Genomic DNA, 18,896 nt, shown 5'->3' on the forward strand with positions numbered 1-18,896 from the left:
TTTTGTTTTTTTTTTTTTTTTGTTTTGTTTTTTGTTTGTACTTTATTGTTGTTGTATTCTATCTTTGTTTCTGTTTATTGTTTGTTTGTTTGTTCGTTGTTGTTTTTTAAATCTTTTTTATGCTGCGCTTACGTACTTCAACGCCGGTAAAATATTATTTGATGTTCACCATAAATTTAATATACTTGTAATGGTCAATATTGACTTATTCATCTGAGTTGACGATACTGCATGGTATTGAATAGCGCCCATCCCATTCTTTGACGACCTCTCAAAACAATAATTTATGAGTTATGCCCCCCTGATTTAGTGGGCGTCGCCAAAAACATAAACATTGGACTGTCCCACGATTGTTTGTGAATAGCCGCTTGGAGCTGCAAGCCGGGAAGTGGATTCTATGAATTGGATTTTGTAATGTGTTGTTTTGTGGATTTCATTTCTTATTCTTTGTCTTGTGTGCGAAATTGTAATGTCAAACATTGTGTAGTGCATTAAACGATTTATTTTAGCCGTCTCTCTCTCTCTCTCTCTCTCTCTCTCTCTCTCTCTCTCTCTCTCTCTCTCTCTCTCTCTCTCTCTCTCTCTAACACACACACACACACACACACACACGCTGAGCAGTTATATAAGGCTATATCCACTGAATGTGCTCAAATCGCTTGACAATATGAACTAAGCAAACAGCAATACTAACATGTAAGCGAGATAAACGTTTATGAGTCTATATTAAATATCACAATTCTTATCGACATATACAACAATGTTAACGACAATTTACTCATTTTAGACTTGACAACGGTGGGAGAATGTAAGGACAGAGCCTTTTCTAAGGCCTCAACTTTGAGCTTGACTCGAACCCGGGACCTACCGGTATAGAGCTAGTGTCAGGCCATGAAACCACAAAGCCATCTTCATCAGAAAAAAAAATTCTCACTATAATATAACACCAGTTGCACCCTCAGGTACCACTCTCCTTTCAAGACAAACCAGCGCAAAAAAAAAAAAAAAAAAAAATCAAAACTTGCCAACAACTACGAAAAATTCGTAGAATTACGAAATTTTGACTCGAATTTCAGAAGTTCGTGAACATCTCTAAGTCATCTAAACTTATTTAGAATGAACGTTAATGGCAGACTACATAATAAAAGAAGTATCATTTAATCCTTCCGGTGGCAAATTGGTGCTTTTTAAAGTTAACTATAGTGACTACAGTTTATATCTTCCATGAACTACGCATCTTAAAGTTTTCAAGTTTGCAGGGAGGTCTAAAAAGGACCTTCCAAGCCCTCCACCGCCGCACCCCCCCCCCCCCCACCCCTCCAACAAAAGACACAAAGTAGCACGGCTTAACTCTGTTTTCAGAATTATACCCGAAACTTCACACTCACCCAACACAAAAAAAAAAAAAGATTTTGCAAACGGAACGAATAAGACCTATAATATTTTATATGTTGTTCAGAAAAAAATGAGCTCTGCTACAAAGTGTCGAGTTTTTATAGCAAAGGAAATCAGAATAAGAAAATTGCTGGTGCATCGTAATGATTGTGACGATTTTCCTACGGGTGGTTAAAAATAAAATTGAAAATTATGCCCTTCCCCCACGACTTCAAAAAGATATCGTCGCCTAGGCATTCCATGAAGGAATAATATAGATAATTCATCAAAGAAGATGTCTGATGTCAACAGGAACCACCCATGTTGCTCAAGTGAGCAAGTCTATCCCGGTTTCTATAGCGTGAAACGGACAACAGCAATTGCTTGCTATCTTTTGGATAGGACGCTAGTCTATCGCAAAGTATTTTCCGCCATATCTAGCAGACCCAGCTACCCCATCAGTATTACTGGGTGGGCAGGGGGATCAGAAAAAAAAATATCTCGTCTGCACCTGGGATCGACTTCGGTCCCTTTGCTTGTGAAGCGAGTCCTCTACCAATTGAGCTATTGGGACCCCCAACTTGATAGGAATTACCTCTAAATTTCTGCCAAATGCTTCTCTCTCTCTCTCTCTCTCTCTCTCTCTCTCTCTCTCTCTCTCTCTCTCTCTCTCTCTCTCTCTATCTATCTATCTATCTATCTATCTATCTGTCAATCTATCTATCTATCTATCTATCTCTCTCACTCTCTATCTATCTCTTTCTCTCTCTATCTATCTCTCTATCCCTCTCTTATCTCTCTCTCTTATCTCTCTCTATCTCTCTCTCTCTCTTCCTCTCTCTCCCAGGCATTATAATTTCCTTCCTGGTGTATCCCCTTCACGGGAGGACTTCCGTAGTTTCACAGCACTTTTATTATATTATTACTTAATCTTTTAGCCACTATGGACTTTTAATTAATTAGTTTCAATGTCCAATAAATATTACTATTTAAGATACGTTTCATTTTTATTAGTGGTGTGATTTTTCCAATATTTCAAAAACAATTAATTACCTGAGTCGGTTGGCGTCTACGACTCTGGCCGACGCCATTATTATTTATTTACTGTGTTTCCCCATCAGTTTCGATATTGCAAGAGGTGGCAAACAGTATGTTTCACCAGGATGTAGTACGGCTTTAGTAAGGGCTGGGGGGGGGGGGGGGATGGCTGGGGGTTGGGGGGGGGGGGATTCCCCCCTCCGATTTAAAAAAAATGGGAGGGGTGGGGGGGGGGGGGGCGCAGGTTCGGGAGGTCTCCCACCGTTAATTTAAAAAAAAAAGTCCCCTATTTAGTCGTGCTGTGCGTGAAACTACGGAAGTCCTTCCCCATTCACTACCATACTAAGATATATTGAACAAAATTGAATAGACCAGCTTCGAAAGAGACTTGTTGACCCGACATCTCTCCCCGCCTGTTTGGATTTTCATAGTGATATAGGTAGTATGCGCTTGGCTAAGAAGCTCATAACATTGCCATCCGGAAGTATAACGGTCCAACACACAAAACTGTGTGTATCCATGACCGTTTTTAGTCAGGTTAATACAGTTCAGTGAGCATTACTCATAAACGCGGATGGCAGGGTCAGAAAAAAAATATCGACTTCACCCGGAATCGAACTCGGTCCACTTTGCTTGTGAAGCGAGTGCTCTACCAACTGAGCTATGGGAACTCCCTCATTTTGATATATTGATGATTTCATTGGGGGTTTCCCCCCTTTTTATTGGCTGAAGAAGGGTTTTGAGCCTGAAACGTTCCGTGTATGGTATTTATTTATTTTTTCGAAGCTGTTATATTGATTTTTGTTCATTATCTTTTTCACAATCCACCTTTTCTAACCGCTTAGTATCATGTACTTAAATTAATAGTTTTAAGAATGACATCGATAAAGATTTTACCAACATAATAATTGAGCGCTTAGAGTCTGGTATCTCGGAGTTATAGCGCTATATAAGTTTTCAGCATTATTATTATTATTATTATTATTATTATTATTATTATTATTATTATTATTATTATTATTATTATTATTATTATTATTATTATGTTATTATTATTATTATTATTATTATTATTATTATTATTATATTATTATTATTATTATTATTATTATTATTATTATTATTATTATCCAATGGATGAATCGGTTAAAACGTTAGATAAATAAATTATCTGTGGGATTTTTTTGATTTACTGATCGCTATCTAGTCTAGATCTTTAACTAACCGAGGAAACAGTCTGATGTTTAGCCTTAAATGCCCTAGTTTTGTTTTTTGTTTTCAATGGGGTGTTTATTTATTATTATCACAATATGCTTTTTAGAAACCTGCCTGCCTCCTTGCATCGTGTTGACAGGCTCCTTGCCTGTGACCCTGTGACATAAATACGATTGCATTGATACAAATATAAAGTATACATAATAATTATAATAAAAGTAATATGGTATCATAATGATGTGCTTATATTATGATATTATCTTTAAGGCTAACCGTGTAGCAACGGGCATTGGACCGAAAACCTATATATATAATGTTTCTGATATTCCATTGCTTTTCATACCCTTTCTCTCTGTCTGAATTATATATATATATATATATATATATATATATATATATATATATATATATATATATATTATATTATTATATATATCTTTCTATCTCTTTATCTCATTCTCTCTCTCTCTCTCTCTCTCTCTCTCTCTCTCTATCTATCTATCTATCTATCTATCTATCTATATATCGCTCTCTTTCTCTTTGTTCCTATCTTTCTTTCTTTCCTCCCTCTTTATTTCTTTCTTTCTCTATCCCTCTCTCTCTCTCTCTCTCTCTCTCTCTCTCTCTCTCTCTCTCAATCCCTCATTCTATCTATCTCTTTCTATCTCTTTACCTCTTTATCTTCGCTTTTTCTCTCAATTCCCATTCCTTTTCACATCCTCTCTCTCTCTCTCTCTCTCTCTCTCTCTCTCTCTCTCTCTCTCTGTGTGTGTGTGTGTGTGTGTGTCTCTCTCTCACACACACACACTCTCTCTCTCTCTTTCTCTCTCTCTCTTTCTCTCTCTCTCTCGTTCTCTCTCTCGTTCTCTCTCAATATTTTGACACAACAATAAGAGGAATTGAAGAGCCTCACGTGACAATACATCATGTATCGATGGAATGAAATTGACGTCACTCAGCTCCTTGCTGTTGTTTTTAGACAGCCATTCTAATTCGTTCTCACCAAATTCTATCATTCAGACTAGATACAAACATTTAATGTTACACATAGTTTTGTGTGATGCTGCCTTAGGGGCAGCGCTGCTCAGCGGTACGGTCTTTGCTTCGTACCCGAAAGGTACCGAGTTCGTTCAGCCGCCCCTGCGCTGTGTGGCCTTGAGTAAGTCACCTCGCCCTAGCTCAATTTGCGGCGCTGTACTGCGGTTTACGCCTGGGTTATTTCGGTCTTGGAATAGACTCTATTGACAAATTTCCCCTATGGGATGAATAAAGGGAATTTATTTATGTTTTAAATTGATTATATCCCGTTGGCAGATATTCATTTATCCATCATCCTAAGATTACCTATCCACTCATAGGTGCTTTGCGTCTAGGCAAAATACTCAACAACATCCACCAACACATAAAACTTTGCGTAATCTTGAACGTTTATTGTCTGATTGTTATAATTTAATGAGAACTAATCATAAAAATGTCTGTCTAAAAACATTAGCAAAGAGCTAAGTGACGTTAATTTCGTTCCGTCTATCCACCATACCCACTCACTCATCCGACGTGCACACATTATTCGTAGGTCTGATAACCGAAGGCAATTATGGGCTTGTTTTTTAACCTTGTTGGAACGGACAATAGTATAGATAGTATGCGCTTGGCCAAGGAGTTCACAACATTGCCATCCGGAAGTATAACGGACCAACACACAAACTCTGTGTAACCATGAACTTTTATAGTCTGGTTAATACAGTTCAGTGAGAACAACTCACAAACACGGATGGCAAAAAACAATAACAAAGGCCTGTGTGACGTCATCTTCGAACTATCTACACGTTGATTTGAGAGTATGTAATTTCCATTTCAACAATGAGCCCATAACAATTTGGGTTAACAGACCTGAAAATAGGTACACGTCGATCGGACCCATCTCTTCTATGCCCGGACTCATCTACGCAATATCAAAACATACAGTAGTCGTCCTTCAGAGACATTAATTGGGCCCATGGAGCCGGAGTTTATCCCGCTTTCTATAGCGCGAAACAGACAATAGTAATTGCTTGATATGCTTTGGATAGGACGCTAGTCTATCGCAAAGTACTTTCCGCCAAATCTAACAAACTGCGCTACCCATTCACAGCTGGATGGACGGGGGGTTCAGAAAAACAAAAAAATCTCGACTACACTCGGGATCGATATTGGTCCCTTTGCGTGTGAAGCGAGTGCTCTACCAACTGAGCTATCGGGACCCACTATATAATCAGAAATAGGTAATTAATGATTTAAAAAAAAAACACAGAGCCATATAATATCACAATGTGAAGATTAGGTGCAGTAATAATGATAATAACGATAATAAAGATAATTTATTATCACCTAAATCCCGGTTGATAAAGACAATGATAATAATTTATGATAACACACCCATTAACACGTGCGTGTAATATTCATGTATGTATGTATGTATGTCGTGTGAGTGTATGTATGTATGTGTGTGTGTGTGTTGTTGTGTATATGTGTGTGTTTGTGTGTTGTGTATGTATGTGTGTGTGTGTGTTGTGTATGTGTGTTGTGTTGTGTAATCCAGACATGGTCAGCTACCTGATACGATGTCACCGTGTTACTTACTAACTGACATCACGAAACAAGAACACTGTATGGTGTTTTATTAGGCTATAAGTAGAACGAAGATGACGTCACATAGGCCTTTGTTTTTGTAACCAAGACTATAAACGTTTAAGGTTACACATAGTTTTGTGTGTATAACGGACCAACACACAAAACAATGTGTAACCTTGAACGTTTATAGTCTTGGTTAATACAGTTTAGTGAGAATTACTCATAAACGTGGATGCCAAAAAAAATAATATAAAATAAACAATAACAATAACCTGAGTGACGTCAACTTCATTCTATGTACAGAAATCACAAAAAGACTGGCATTTTGACGTAATTTTTTGGTCAGTATCAGCGTAGCCATCGTTATGTTATAGCCTGATACTGAAATCCAAAAGGACTGGCAGTTTGACGTCATTATTTGGTTTTTGCACCGCCTAGTGAGTTGCCGTTAGTAGAGCTCATGGAAACAAGTGATCCCATTGGTTGAACTATTGAATACAACTCACGATTTGTTTTCTTTTGTGGCAAAAGACTGGCATTTTGACGTCATTTTTTTGTCAGTGTCAGGCCATAACTTTACGAAGGCTATAACAGAACGATGGCGACGCTGATACTGACCAAAAATGACGTCTAAATGCCAGTCTTTTGCCACAAAAGAAAACAAATCGTGAGTTGTATTCAATAGTTCAACCAATGAAATAACTTGTTTCCTTGAGCTCTAATAACGACAACTCACAAGACGCTACAAAAACCAAATAATGACGTCAAACTGCCAGTCCTTTTGGATTTCAGTATCAGGCTATAGATAGTTCAAAGATGACGTCACTCAGGCCTTTGTTATTGTTTTTGCCATCCGCGTTTGTGAGTTGTTCTCACTAAACTGTATTAACCAGACTATAAAAGTTCATGGTTACACAGAGTTTGTGTGTTGGTCTGTTATACTTCCGGAATTGCAATGTTGTGAACTCCTTGGCCAAGCGCATTCTATCTATAAAATCACTTGAATCAGACAATAAACGTTTACGGTCACACATAGTTTTGTGTGTTGGTACATTACATCCGACTGACGGATGATGTGGGTATTATATCTAAATGTATAACATCAATATCTTGCTCAGACTTTTATTTTACAAAATCCCCCCGTCCCCTCTCTCTCTCTCTCTCTCTCTCTCTCTCTCTCTCTCTCTCTCTCTCTCTCTCTCTCTCTCTCTCTCTCTCTCTCTTCACTATCCTATAGTTATTATTCATTTCCTCTTTGTCCTTCCCCTCACATGATGACCCTACACATTAACTACTCACTCAATCCTAGAGATTTTTAACATGTAAAAACTAAAAATATAAGCTTTGATACTATACGCCTATAATTTGTCTCAGAAAAATGTAATAAATAATAATAATAATGATAATAATAATAATAATAATAATGATAATAATATATAATAATGATAATAATAATATAATAATAATAATAATAATAATAATAATAATAATAATAATGATAATAATAATAATAATAATAATAATGATGATAATGATAATAATAATAATAGATCTTTATTGTCCATAAATATGGCAATTTGTCATTTAGTTACACTTGTTATAACGTTATATGATAACTATAACATTGAACAAATATTTCACTCCTACTTATTGTCTCTCTCTGTCTGTCTCTCTCTCTCTCTCTCTCTCTCTCTCTCTCTCTCTCTCTCTCTCATATGCACGGGGTAAAAGAAACACTGGTAAACTACGGATATAATCGGTGCTAGGGTTGAGTGCGTTAATTTTAAGAACACGCCAAAAACCCGATGACAATAATTTACATCCTGGATTTGCTTTCCACTCCCGCCCCCCCCAAGCAGCGATTTCCAAGAAGCCTGTATCGAAACTGAAAAGAGGTTGCGTTATAACAAGATACAGTTCAGGCAACTTCACTGCACACACTATTGTTTTGTTTTGTTTTTTTTTTTTGTTTTTTTGTTTGTTTTTTTTTCTTTAGAGGGGGAGGGGGTGGTTGATTTCAAGTCGTGTATGATGAACAAGTGCGTCTTGCAACTAAGTGAGGAATTCGATAATCCAAATTCTTAGTATCTTTTTTTGTGAAGCTATGAACATGTGCGGCTTGTAACTAAGTGAAATATTCGATAATCCGATTCTTAGTATCTTTTTTTGTGAAGCTATGAACATGTGCGGCTTGTAACTAAGTGAAATATTCGATAATCCGATTCTTAGTATCTTTTTTGTGAAGATATGAACATGTGCTTCTTTTAATTAAGTGAGATATTCGATAATCCAAACTCTTAGTATCTTTTTTTTGTGAGGCTATAATATGATCTTGTGTGTGTATGGCACTAGCGTTAGGATCGGAAGGGCCTGGGTTTGAGCCTCGCTCGGCACATAGTTGAGTCCTTGGTAAAGGCTCTTTACTCACAGTCACCAAACGCAGGTGTAAAATGAGTACCTGGCCGTTGACATCGTTGACATCGTTGTCTCGATCGGAAAAAAAATGTCATTAATATCACTTAGCAGGCGTCATGTCTCGTTCTACATGTTTAGTGTTGCTGTTGTTCATGTACCCTTTGTAAAGCGATTAGAGCATTTTTAGTGGATATTACTTTATATAGAAGCGCAATTTGTTAATGATTTGGGGGGGGGGACCTTGTCAAAAGAGTGGAGAGATTTTTTCACATGAGATCAAATTAACCCAGGGGTCAAGTCAATGTAAAATATAGATAGTTCGAAAATGACGTCACTCAGGTCTTTGTTGATGTTTTTGCCATCCGCGTTTATGAGTAATGCTCACTGAACTGTATTATCCCGACTATAAACGTTCATGGATACACACAGTTTTGTGTGTTGGTCCGTTATACTTCCGGATGGCAATGTTATGAGCTTCTTAGCCAAGCGCACACTATCTATAAATGTACGAACATCACAAGACATGGCATGTTTTGACTAGAGCATTCATGTAGCGCAATATCCACTGAACATGCCCAAGCCGCTTTACAAGAGGCCCCTATCCAACAGCAGCACTTAACGTGAAGAACGAGACAAGACGCCTAATGACAACAACCTGAGCTATCGTTAACATATGATAGCGAGTATGCGCTTGGCTAAGAAGCTCATAACATTGCCATCCGGAAGTATAACGGACCAACACACAAAACTGTGTGTAATCAAGAACGTTTATAATCGGGTTAATACAGTTCAGTGAGCATTACTCATAAACACGGATGACAAAAAACAATAACAAAGACCTGATTGACGTCATCTTCGAACTATCTGACACTAGAATCCTCTAGGACTGGCAGTTTGGCGTCATTTTTTAGGTTTGTGTAGCGTCTAGTGAGTTGTCGTTAGTAGAGCTCAAGGAAACAAGTTATTTCATTGGTTGAACTATTGAATACAACTCACGATCTGTTTTCTTTTGTGGCCAAATACTGGTATTTTGACGTCATTTTTGGGTCACTGTCAGGCCATAACTTTACGAAGGCTACGCAACAACTCAGTTTTTACTTTCGTTTGTTGATCATCGTTTTCTTGCGTGACGTAATTTCTTTCGTCAGTATCCGGCCTTTAGTTTACGAACGTCACGGCACGGGGCTCAAAATAAAGTACAAGGAAACAAGAGTTGATGAGATTAAACAAGCACTGTCAAAAACACCAGTCACAATGCTGCCGAACTCTGGAAAAACCTATAATATTTTAACATTTGGCCAGGAAACTCGTCCTTCAAATATCGATCGATTTAAATGACTCACCTTAGAGAAAATAAAACCCAAAAAAACTCTCAAACCTGGTACTTTGCGAAGTCCCAGGTTTGAGAGTTTTTTGGGTTTTTTCCCCCAAGATGATGGTACATATATGTATATATATATATATACAATATATATATATATATATAATATATACATATATATATATATATATATATATATATATATATATATATATATATATATATAAGGACTCACAATTTTTTGCCAAGACGATCGTTCCTATGCCGATCTCTCATCAGTACTCAATCAGCACCCTAGTATATACAAGTACCCACAAACAATCATATAAATATATATATATATATATATATATATAATATATATATATATATATATATATATATATATATATATAGTTCGAAGTTGACGTCACTCAGATTTTTGTTATTGTTTTTTGCCATCCGCATTTATGAGTACTTCTCACTAATCAGTAATAACCAGACTATAAACGTTCATGGTTACACACAGTTTCGTGTGTTGGTCCGTTACACTTCCGGATGGCAATGTTATGAGCTTCTTAGCCAAGCGCATACTATCTATCTATATATATGTGTGTATATATATATATATATATATATATATATATTATATATATATATATATATACACACACATATATACATACGTATTGTATTTCATTTTAAGCTTTCGGTATGGATTCACTCTAAGCGTTCGTTACTGATTATCTATCTAGTTGAAATTTGAATATTATGGTAACCAATTTGAAATGCTATCTTTCCATTAACACATCTCAACGGGTATTTTATGATAATTTCCATTTTCTACTCACCGCCCTGCTTGCTTGCTGGACGTGAATTGTATAGTGTGTGTGTTAGTAGTGAGTGTATGCTGTGATTGGTTAGTACTTAGTGGTGGTGTGTTTAACACACGTTGTATGCCTATTTTGTGTTGGATTTGGATTACACACGCCATCAAGGAGATGGTGCATGGCGTCTGATGGAGATAAAGGCAACTCGGAATCACCATCGAGATGTTGTCTCTTCCCAAAATGGCTGAAAGAGGTAAGGGTACTCTCTCTCTCTCTCTCTCTCTCTCTCTCTCTGTTTCTCTCTCTGTTTCTCTCTCTGTCTCTCTCTCTCTCTCTCTCTCCCTCCTCTCTCTCTCTTTCTTTCTCTTTCTCTCTCTCTCTCTCTCTCTCTCTCTCTCTCTCTGTGTGTGTATGTGTGTGTGTGTGTGTACGTGTGTGTGTGTACAAACTTTGACCTTTTTTTCGGATGTGCTATATTTAGTAACATTACGTAACATAAAGAACGAGTCATAACGATAAAACACAATTTTATTTCCGACAGAGACAACGCTGTTAACGACCAGGTACTCATTTTACATCTGAGCTTGGTGAGAGAATGTCAGTAAAGAGTCTTTTCCAAGGACTCAACTATGCGCCGAGCGAGGCTCGAACCCAGGACCTTCCAATCCTAAAGCGAGTGTCCTACCACTAGACTACATAGCCGTAATAAAATAGTTATGACCTCTTTAGATTCAATATAAACCTATTTATCCTTCATGCAATGCCTGGAGGGCTGGTTACATGATATTTCAAAGAGTTTTGAACCGGAAGAGAGGAAGGTACGTTTTCTGCTCCCCATCTAGAGAATATTTAGTTTTGTGTCAATTATTTCCTCTGATTAAAATTCAAGTCTCGTGAACTGGTTACACACGTCCAGGAGTTTTGAACCGGAAGAGAGGATTGTTTGACGTCACGACTTCTGCTTCCCATTTAGAGAATATTTAATTTTGTGTCAATTACTACCTCTCATTAAAATTAAAGTCTTACCTTACCTTAGTTCCGAAGTTCCGTCTCCCTACAGAGGTTGAATGTCATGGAACGCCATTCTTCACGCTCAAGGACCATTACCCAGCAGTCGATTATCTTTTTGGCCAGTTGTTGCCTCCACATTTCCTCTCCATGATTTCCTTAGTTTGCCCCGTGCCTTTCTGCCAGTCTTTTAACCAACAAAATGACTGTATCAAAGCTGAGATATATCAAAACGCTGCGAATTCACGGAAACAAAGTCACCCCGGCCACAGTTGAAGGTACACTGAAAGTTCTTGTTCTGGGACCCCCCCCCCCCCCCCCCCAAAAAAAAAAATGAGCTTTTATATAGCGCGATATCCACTAAGCGTGCTCACAGCGCTTTACAAGGGTTCCCGGACCAACAGCAACACAACGTGTAGGACGTGACATGACGCCTGTTAGGCGATTATTACAATTTTATCGGACAGAGACAACGCTGTTAACGTCCAGGTACTCACTTTACTGTGAGAGAATGTGAGTAAATAGTCTTTTTCAAGGACTCAACTATGCGCCGAGCGAGCGAAGCGAGGCTCGAACCCAGGTCCTTCCTATCTATCCAATATAAGCGAGTGTCATACCAGATGACCACATAGCCGCATAAAACATTGCATTGGGCATCGAAGAACGCTGAGTCGATCAAAATTAATTGCTCACGGATCACATTTATATAATATTCTGGTAAGACGGGTAAATGGACAGTTAGTGGAATGAATAATAATCAATGTCGGTGAAAATATTGAGATTTAAAAAAAATTAATTAAAATTGAGCTTTATATAGCGCAATATCCACTGAAATGTGCTCAAAGCGCTTTACAAGGGGTCCCTGGTCAACAGCAACATTTAACATGTAGGACGGGACATGACGCCTGTTAGGCGATATTACAATTTTTTCGGACAAAGACAACACTGTTAACGGTCAGGTACTCATTTTTCACCTGAGTACGGTGAGAGAATGTGAGTAAAGAGCCTTTTCCAAGGACTCAACTATGCGCCGAGCGCGAGGCTCGAACCCAGGACCTTCCGATCCGAAAGCGAGTGTCATACCACAAGACCACATAGCCACACAATAATAACAATCATAAATATGATAAGCTTACCGCTGAGGGTGTTGATGGTTAACCCTCTCATTACCAGTCATTTTCAGGTTTTCCCCCCAAAACTTCACACCCAACTAACACAAAAATAGATGTTTTATCTCAAACACAATCGCAGTAAAATTCTTGCCAGACATAGTTTCTGTAGCAAAACATATTCTACAACATACAGTGTTCATTTTATTTAAAATTCTATGATTACAAAAGAAATTTGAATAAGGAAAATGTTGGTAATATCGTAACGAATGTGACGATTTTCCTATAGTTGGTAAGGAGAGGGTTAAATCCATCGTGATGTATATGAAAAACTGTTTAACTCGCTCAACCCTAACACCGACTATAATATCCGTGGTATTCCCGGGGTTACTTTTACCCCTTGCCTATTTATTACATTTTTCTAAGACAGATTTATAGGCGTAGGATCAAAGCCAACGATCTTAATATTTACATGCTAATGGTAGTTGAATAAAACTATCTATGCACATGCTCATTTTTAATACATTTTTTTCTCTAATTTTGAAAAGTAGCAAAAATCTCTAGGATTGACTAATCTCCGGTGGTTTGTTCCACACAACAACAAACAAAAAAAGTATAAAAAGGAGTCCTTCAGAGCAATCAGGCCCAATGAGCCGGATTTTTCCCGGTTCTATAGCGTGAAACGGACAATAGCAATTGCTTGCTACCCTTTGGATAGGATAGGACTCTGGTCTATCGCAAAGTAGTTTCCGCCCGATCTAACAGACCCATTTACCCAATCACTGCTGTGTGGACTTGTGGGGAGTTGGGGGGGGGGGGGGGGCGGCGTCAAAAAAAATCTCGACTGCACCCGGGATCTATCTCGGTCCCTTTGATTATGAAGCGAGTGCTCTACCAACTGAGCTAAAGGGACCCCCTACAAATCAGATGAAGATTTATATATCGCAATATCCACTGAACGTGCTCAAAGCTCTTTATAAGAGGTCCCTACCCAGCAGCAACACTAAACAGTGAGTACGGTGAGAGAATGTGGAAGAGATTTTGTCTAAGTAAAATGGAGAAAGTTATGAAGGGTGGCGATCACCCCCTTCGCAAATATATTAAGTTCTCCATGAGGAGCCGTCGCCTTATATCTATAAAAACAAAGACAACACGTCACCTTATTCATCTTGCCACGTGGTGTTCGAATTTTCAACGCACAACTGTGATTTAAATTAAATATTGTTTTTTAAATATACACACACAAGTTCGGACTAAAGGCCAGAGGTAAGGCCTATCTCAATTTATCAAATTAATATATAAAGTGTCGCTATTGGTTCTTGGTTGTATATTTTTTACATTTTTGTGCATTTGCACACACACACACACACACACACACACACACACACACACACACACACATATATATATATATATATATATATATATATATATATATATATATATATATATATATATATTATATATGCAAAATAATGGAAATTCGTTTCTCAACTTTGTGTCTATACATTTTTATGCAAGCCACGTCTGTAAACGAATTTCCATTTTTTTAAAATGAATAAAGTATATATTATTGTTATTATTATTATTATTATTATTATTATTATTATTATTATTATTATTATTATTATTATTATTATTATTATTATTATTATTATTATTATTATTATTATTATTATTATTATTATTATTATTATATATTATCTTTATTTTTATTATTAAAGAGACTTTTCCAAGGACTCAACGATAACGCCGCTAAGAGCGGGACTCTATTCTCCATGACACTCGCTTTCGGAACGGAAGGTCCTGGATTTGATGTAGTAGTTGGATAAGGCTCTTTACTCACATTCTCTCACCGTACTCAGGTGTAAAATGAGTACCTGAAACGTTATCAGCATTGTCCTTGTCAGGGAAAAAATGTACTATCGCCTAGCAGGCGTCATGTCCAGTTTCTACTTATTAAGTGTTGCTGTTGGTCATGGAACCTTTGTAAAGCGCCTTATAGCACGTTTAGTGGATATTGCGCAATATAAAAAAAACCTCAAAGATCAAAGCTCATACCACAAGATCATAAAGCCACAACATATATTTCGTAGTGATTGGGTAGCTGGATCTGTTAGGTCTGGCGAAAAGCTCTTTGCGATAGATTGACGTCTTATTCAAAGTATCGCAAGCTATTTTGCAGTACTCTGGAAAACCCAATTTTAAAAATTTGGCCAGAAAACTCGTCCTTCAAATATCGATCGATTTAAATTACCCTCATCTTTGAAAAAAAAACTCTCAAACCTGGGACTTCGAGAAGTACCAGGTTTGAGAGGTTTTTTTTTTTTTTTTTTTTTTTGTTTTTTTTTTGTGTTTTTTTTTTTTTTGCCAAGATAAGGGTCATTTAAATTGATCGATATTTGAAGGACGAGTTTTCTGGCCAAATATTAAAACATGAGTACGGCAGTAGTGCTATTGTTCGTTTCAGGCTAAGGAAACCGGAATAAGCTCCGTCTCCATAGGCCCAATGGTTTTGAACGCTCTCTACTTTTCTATTTTAAGTAACAAAAACTTAGATCTCATATATTTGTGACCCACCACTTTAAAAGGGTATTGCGTTGTGATGTTGTCATCACCATCATCATGATCATCCATCATCTCATCATCATCATCATCTTCATCATCACCATCATCATCATCATCATTATCATCATCATCATCATCATCATCATCATCATCATCATCATCATCATCATCATCATTATCATCATCATCATCATTACCATCATCAACATCATCCATCATCATCATCACCATCATCATCATCATCCATTATCATCATCATCATCATCATCATCATCATTATCATCATGATAATCGCCATCATCATCATCACCATCATCATCATCATCATCATCATCATCATCATCATCATCATCTCATCATCATCATCATCATCATCATCATCATCATCTTCATCATTCACCATCATCATCATCATCATCATCATCACCATCATCATCATCATCATAATCATCATCATCATCATCATCACCATCATCATAATCATCATCATCATCATTACCATCATCATAGCCATCATCATCACCACCATCATCATCATCATTACCATCATCATAGACATCATCATCTTCATCATCAACATCATCATCACGATCATCATCATCATCATCATCATCATCATCATCATCATCATCATCATCATCATCATCATCATCATCATCATCATCATCATCATCATCATCATCATCATCATCATCATCCATCACCATCATCATCATCATCATCATCATCATCATCACCATCCTCATTGCCTTTTTCACCATGTGTCAGGGTATAGGCCACAGATAAACAGTTTCAATCCCTCTCCATCTTGAGCAAGCTTTCTTTTTTATCTCATTCCCTGTCTTTCATTTCTCTGTATATCAGCTTCTTTAACTCTTCCTTCGGCTTTGTTCGTTGTCCTTCATAAATTCTGCCATTGCGGAAAATCTTCGGTCGGCCAATTAAATTTTAAAAAAGATTTGATTTGGGGTGTGTCTTTTTTACGAAACCCGCCGAAACCCAGTCCCAGGTTCACTCCCCAATGGTGTACACTTCCCTGAGTTCCAGGTTCACTCCCCACTGCTACCTACTTCCCATAACTTTGTCGGATTCGTCGGGTTTCGGTCGTGTTTCGGCGGGTCTCGGCAGGTTTCGGCAGGTTTCGGCGGATTTCAGCGGGTTTCGTAAAAAAGACACACCGTTTGATTTGTCCTTCTGTGTTTCTGTAATAATTTGAGGTTTATGGAAGGAATGTTAAAAGGTGCTGCAATGCAAGTCCCTCATTATGTGTCAAAATATTGTGATAAATACTCACAATCCGTGGGCCTGATCGACTCGGGTGACTGGCTAGTATGTAGTTAAGATGGTTTGGCTCTAACCATAGCATTCGTACAGTCTTGCCTGACACTGACCGTAGTCATCGTAAACTCATAGCCTTGCACTAGAACCGTAGTCATCGTAAACTCATAGCTTACACTAGGACCGTAGTCATCGTAAACTCATAGCCTTACACTAGGACCGTAGTCATCGTAAACTCATAGCCTTACACTAACACTAGGACCGTAGTCATCGTAAACCCATAGCCTTGCACTAGGACCGTAGTCATCGTAAACTCATAGCCTTACACTAGGACCGTAGTCATCGTAAACTCATAGCCTTACACTAGGACCGTAGTCATCGTAAACTCATAGCCTTACACTAGGACCGTAGTCATCGTAAACTCATAGCCTTACACTATGACCGTAGTCATCGTAAATTCATAGCCTTACACAAGGACCGTAGTCGTCTTTAACCTATAGCCTTACACATGGACCGTTTTCATCGTAAACGTATTGTCTGACCGTAGCCTTCGTTAACTCATAGCCTAACACTAGGACCGTAGCCTTCCTAAACTCTTAGCCTTACACTTGGACCATAGCCTTCGCAAACTTGTGTGTTGCATTCAATAGTTCATCCGATGGGATCATCCCCCCCCCCCTCACTAATTAATCTAAAAATGAGGCGACGTCATGATACAAGTCCTTTGGTACGAAACTGACGTCACTCATCTCTTTGACAGTACTTCTAGACAGCCATTTTGGTGATTCGATCTCACTAAAAAATATCAATCAGACTATTCACCTTCAAGTTCAAGGTCACACATTTTTTTTGTGCGTTGGTACGTCAATACCCCAATACTGAATATTGTATTTTATATAGATAGTTCGAAGATGACGTAACTCAGGTCTTTGTTATTGTTTTTTGCCATCCGCGTTTATGAGTAATGCTCACTGAACTTTAATAACCTGACTATAAACATTCATGGATACACACAGTTTTGTGTGTTGGCCCCTTATACTTCCGGATGGCAATGTTATGAGCTTCTTAGCCAAGCGCATACTATCTATACACGCATGGCATCAGTACGTTTTACGAAAGTTACGGTCCAACTCATCATGCATATTATAATAAGGATGTTATTTGATTCTACTTGACACGCCAGTGTGTCAAAAACCTCGTACACAGCCATGTGGATAGATAGATATACCTATAGATATACGATTTCCAGATGAAGTGACGGATGAATGACACGTTATCTTTATATAATAATTATGTGTACTTGTAATTCTGTTGTAGTGTGTGATTACACTACATTATCTGATACGATACACACTTAAGTAAAAGATACTGTTTTATTTAAGGGTCTTTAGTTACATCTCCATCGTTGTGATTGTTGTGTGTGTGTGTGTGTGTGTGTGTGTGTGTGTGTGTGTGTGTGTGTTATGTATGAATGGGTGTGTAAGAAATGAAGGACAGTAATCATAAAAAAGCATTGCTTTTCTTGTATCAAATATCTACATTTAAAAACCCGATTATGTATTGAGAGCAATATCCACTGGTTTATGTGCTCAAAGCTCCTTACACATTCCAGAACATATATCACGTGTATTACGTAGGACGCGACATGATGCCTATTATTATTATTATTATTATTATTATTATTATTATTATTATTATTATTATTATTATTATTATTATTATTATTATTAATTATTATTATTATTATTATTATTATTATTATTATTATTATTATTATTATTATTATTATTATTATAAATTATTATTATTATTATTATTATTATTATTATTATTATATTATTATTATTATTATTATTATTATTATTATTATTATTATTATTATTATTATTATTATTACTATTATTATCATTATTATTATTATTATCATTATTATTATTATTATTATTATTATTATTATTATTATTATTATTATTATTATTATTATTGTTATTATTATTATTATTATTATTATTATTATTATTATTATTATTATTATTATTATTATTATTATTATTTTTTATTTTTATTATGATTATTATTATTATTATTATTATTATTATTATTATTATTATTATTATTATTATTATTATTATTATTATTATTATTATTATT

At 36.7% G+C, this 18,896-nt stretch overlaps 1 protein-coding gene across 5 annotated transcripts in view; it reads left to right on the forward strand.

Moving 5' to 3' along the window:
* The first annotated feature begins 309 nt into the window (after nt 1–309).
* Nucleotides 310–18,896, forward strand: part of LOC144956165 (phospholipid-transporting ATPase IF-like) — a 127,431-nt gene continuing 108,844 nt past the window's right edge. For 2 of the 5 annotated variants that reach the window (XR_013641898.1, XM_078886553.1), the window contains exons 1-2: nt 322–411; nt 10,659–11,035. Coding sequence is in view for 1 of the 5 variants with exons in the window: in XM_078886553.1 (XP_078742679.1) it covers nt 10,961–11,035 (75 nt within the window). In the remaining 4 variants the exon portion in view is untranslated. Of the gene's footprint in view, nt 467–10,658; nt 11,036–18,896 lie in introns of all 5 variants that reach the window. The other 3 variants (XR_013641900.1, XR_013641901.1, XR_013641899.1) reach the window with 3 other exon arrangements.

Source organism: Berghia stephanieae, chromosome 10 (assembly GCF_034508935.2).
Source record: "Berghia stephanieae isolate SIO BIC M18660-M18661 chromosome 10, UCSD_Bste_1.3, whole genome shotgun sequence".
NCBI classification, from domain to species: domain Eukaryota; kingdom Metazoa; phylum Mollusca; class Gastropoda; order Nudibranchia; family Aeolidiidae; genus Berghia; species Berghia stephanieae.